At 50.9% G+C, this 4034-nt stretch overlaps 1 protein-coding gene across 1 annotated transcript; it reads left to right on the top strand.

Moving 5' to 3' along the window:
- The first annotated feature begins 1427 nt into the window (after window positions 1-1427).
- On the top strand, window positions 1428-3757 carry LOC135914406 (uncharacterized). The gene is made up of 2 exons (XM_065447245.1): window positions 1428-1807; window positions 2391-3757. Exons 1-2 carry the CDS (start codon window positions 1457-1459, stop codon window positions 3150-3152), a joined length of 1113 nt encoding a protein of 370 aa, XP_065303317.1. The 5' UTR covers window positions 1428-1456; the 3' UTR covers window positions 3153-3757.
- The last annotated feature ends 277 nt before the right edge of the window (window positions 3758-4034 follow it).

Here is a 4034-nt window from a genome sequence, read left to right as displayed (position 1 = left end):
CTATCCCTGTCAATGCATGCTTTGCCCCTCGAGCAAAAAACTGCCTTCTCTCTCTCTCTCTCTCTCTCTCTCTATATATATATATATATATATATATATATATATATATATATATATATAGAGAGAGAGAGAGAGAGAGAGAGAGAGAGGAACGTCAATGCATTTCGTCGCACACTTTGAAAATTAATATCTCGGAACGGCTGCTGTCCAGAGAATTCGTTCCAAATGGATACACCGTGCGAACTAGGCGGCTATAATTCGAACCTAGAAATATGGGGCGTAAGGTAATTAATCAAAAAAAATAATTAGCGTAATACGTTAATTCTTCAAATGAACATTTTTTTATTTCTCCTAGAAGTAATGGCCCCATCGTCAAGTAATTTCGCCCAAGGGTTGGAATTGTGCTATATCTGCCATAGGCAATCTTTAAAAAATTTTGGTTCAGCTAAAATAAACACCTTGTGCCGCTTTCTTTCCAGACCAGCTGAATCGTTGCCACTCGCCCGTAGTGGGCCCGTACTATTTGGTACAAGCACACCCTGTATAGCTTTCTTTCCAGACCAGCTGAATTTTGCCACTCGCCCGTAGTGGGCATGTACCATTTGGTACAAGCACACCCTGCATAGCTTTCTTTCGAGACCAGCTGAATCGTTGCCACTCGCCTGTAGTGGTCATGTACCATTTGGTACAAGCACACCCTGTATAGCTTTCTTTCCAGACCAGCTGAATCGTTGTCACTCGCCTGTAGTAGAATGTACCATTTGGTACAAGCACACCCTGTGTAGCTTTCTTTCCAGACCAGCTGAATCGTTGCCACTCGCCTGTAGTGGTCATGTACCATTTGGTACAAGCACACCCTGTATAGCTTTCTTTCCAGACCAGCTGAATCGTTGTCACTCGCCTGTAGTAGAATGTACCATTTGGTACAAGCACACCCTGTGTAGCTTTCTTTCCAGACCAGCTGAATCGTTGTCACTCGCCTGTAGTAGAATGCACCATGTGGTACAAGCACACCCTGCATAGCTTTCTTTCCAGACCTGCTGAATCGTTGCCACTCGCCCGTAGTGGGCATGTACCATTTGGTACAAGCACACCCTGTGTAGCTTTATTTCCAGACCAGCTGAATCGCTGCCACGAGCTCGCAGTGGTCATGTACCATTTGGTACAAGCACACCCTGTGTAGCTTTCTTTCCAGACCAGCTGAATCGTTGCCACTCGCCTGTAGTAGAATGTACCATATGGTACAAGCACACCCTGTGTAGCTTTCTTTCCAGACCAGCTGAATCGTTGCCACTCGCCCGTAGTGGGATGTACCATTTGATACAAGCACACCCTGTATAGCTTCCTTTCTAGACCAGCTGAACCGTTGCCACTCGCCCGCAGTGGGCACGTACCACAAGGTTCAAGCACATGAACAGCAACAACAACAGCAACAACAACGACGACGACGACAAGGATGGGCGCCGTGGCCGAGGCGGCGCTGCGCTGCTCGACGGTGGTGCGCGCTGTCCTCCAGCGGCTGCCCGTCGAAGACCTCTTCCTGTGCGCGCGATACGACGACCTGTGGGAGCGCGTCGCGGCCACGCTGCTTCGCCGGAGGCTCAGCTTCTTCACGCTGCTGCACGAGGACGACGTCGGCACGGCCTGCTCCGACGGGGCGTTCATCGACGAACTCCGGTGGCGCCTCGGGCTCGCCGAGAAGGCGTGCCGGCGACCTGCCTCTGCCATCGTGTTCAGCTGCTGCGAGAAGACCTACGAAGCGCGTGCTGTCGCGTCGTGCTTCCCCGATGGTGCGAGCGTCGCCCAGGTAGGGATCGTATGAGTGTACGGCGACCGTATACTTACACAATCGGCCAGGTACGTACGTTGCCCAGATACGATGGCTCAATCGGTGTCAACGCTACTGCAATGAAGTCACTAAAGCCAGTCGGGACTTAGGTATACATTCTCAGTTTTTTGTCATCTCGGCTTGTATTGTTTGTTTATACCTATATTTTGTACATTTATTGCCCTTTTTTTTCTCCACGTTGATTGAAACATCTTACCTGAAGTATAGCAAGTCCTTGTATGTAGCAGGCCTGACGTTTCCAGCTTTCGTTAGACTCTCTCTCTCCCAAAACAGTGCCAGGACACGAGGGAAAGCACAGATGGACATGATTATAGTGCCAGAACCGTGTGCAGTGATCTGGTCACGTAATCCCACGCTGCTTCTGTAAAACGCCTGCCGTGAATTCGGTATAGGGTGCGCTCACCCCTAATCCTTGTATAGCTTGGTCTCTTGCCGAACAGGATTGGCGCACAGAGCGGAGTCCCCTCGTTGTACTGTCGCCTCTGACGCTGGACTCCCGCTTGAATACCAACGAGACTACACATCGCCATTTTTTGCCCAGGTCGATGTCCTCTGCCCCGTCCGCTTCCAAAGGCGAGGTGTCCTGGAGAGGCGCGTGGCACGTCTCTGTGTGCTGGTGTTGTTCGAGAAGCCCGGCACCGAATTCCAATGCGAATGGCTCCCATGCGTCGGCGGACATTCGGTGGAGAGCGGGGACACAGAATTAGCCGTGTCAAGGGAGGCGGCCTCGCTGGTCATCGCCAGGCGTAGACGCTGTCACTGTGGCCCGAAGAAGGTGACGTACCGTCATCACAGGACGGGCCAGCCGGCACGATTCGCCCTCTATGCCAGCAGCGCCTTCAACCGGAGAACATTTCGGAGGCCACCCAGCTTGTACCACGTGGCCAGCTGTGTCCTGGGCACGACACGAGTCAGGGTGCTGAAGCACTCTCCCGGAAACCGCTACGGCGTTCCCGTTTGCTGGGGCACCGCGGTGTTCGGGAGCAAGACCAGGGCCGTGTCTGTCAAGTACCGAGGGTCCGCGACGGACTTTCAGCTGTCCAGACACCTGTCCGGCGTTAGGAGTGAGTTCGGCAGCGTCGAAGACGCCCTCGTGCTTTTCTTTCAAGAGGAAATGCTGAACGCTCCCGCCACAGAAGTCATCTGGAGCGTTTTCAACGATGCGGCCGCCGTTTTGGGAATGGCGGCGAGTTCCTTGGCTTTGGACGTGAATCGTGTGGCGTTCAACCTCGAGCCAGTCAGCGACACCGAGTTATCGAAATGCCTGGGGACACCCGTCGTCGTAGCCGTCCTTGGAACATGACTGCTGGACGTTTTGTCGAGTTGTGCAAGCACTCGTCGATGACTTTGACGGAACTAGACCATATGCTACCACAAGTTGGGCTCTTGATTCCTGCTTGGCTTTCGTGAATCCATTGTATAGTCGGGCCCACATGATGTAGGCATGAACAACATTGATCCCTGCTAATGGTACCTGAAAACAGCTTATGGCTGTCGTAGTCACATTTACTAGTTTAAAAGCACGCCCAATTATCTTGCATGCGTCGGTGAACAGCACGGACCAATATGTAGGCTTTACTACGAATTAACCTATAGAATTCCAGGAACTTGCATATGAGAGTTTCTCATCGAGCACACGTAACTTTGAAGACTGATAACCAAGAGTCAGGGCAGTGAGTCTAGGGATTTGGTAGTACCAGGATGTCTGACATCGTTTGGCATCTTACATGTCCTCTGCAATTACCACAGGGACTCTCAAGCTCCATAAGCGGCACTTGACAACCGTATTTAGTTTGACCAGTCTTATACCATGAAGTAGTTTCCTCAACTGTCACTAATATATGATATTTTAGCTGAACGCAAGTGACGCGAGAACATGAGAGCTCAGTAAAGGCAATGACTGCGGGCCTTTGGATTGCTTGAAGACACTGGTTGACGCACAATATATCTTGGCGCCAACGAGCTGGGGCATGCACACAATGTTCGAGACACAAGAAAGCACTGAAGTGTGTGTTTTGATAAGTCGTCTTGTTCCAAATCGGTTCATCTCTATCAGCGGCGAAAATGTAACTCGGAGGTATATGGTTATGGTTGTCGCCAGAAGTGCAAGCTCTATAGCGCACTATAAAGACTCCATAACCAAAGAAAACACCAAGCAAAATCAAAATAACGTACGCGTTTGGAC

The sequence above is a fragment of the Dermacentor albipictus genome, chromosome 7 (assembly GCF_038994185.2).
Source record: "Dermacentor albipictus isolate Rhodes 1998 colony chromosome 7, USDA_Dalb.pri_finalv2, whole genome shotgun sequence".
In the NCBI taxonomy this organism is placed as follows: Eukaryota; Metazoa; Arthropoda; class Arachnida; order Ixodida; family Ixodidae; genus Dermacentor; species Dermacentor albipictus.
Note: the sequence above shows the minus strand (reverse complement) of the source record. Positions and strands in the feature narration are given on the sequence as shown.

Bases quoted from the DNA above. Each gene is read 5' to 3' on its own strand.
- LOC135914406 (XM_065447245.1), top strand. From the start codon at position 1,457: ATGGGCGCCGTGGCCGAGGCGGCGCTGCGCTGCTCGACGGTGGTGCGC. The intron at 1,808-2,390 runs GTAGGGATCGTA...TTTTTTGCCCAG, and splicing joins ATGGTGCGAGCGTCGCCCAG to GTCGATGTCCTCTGCCCCGT.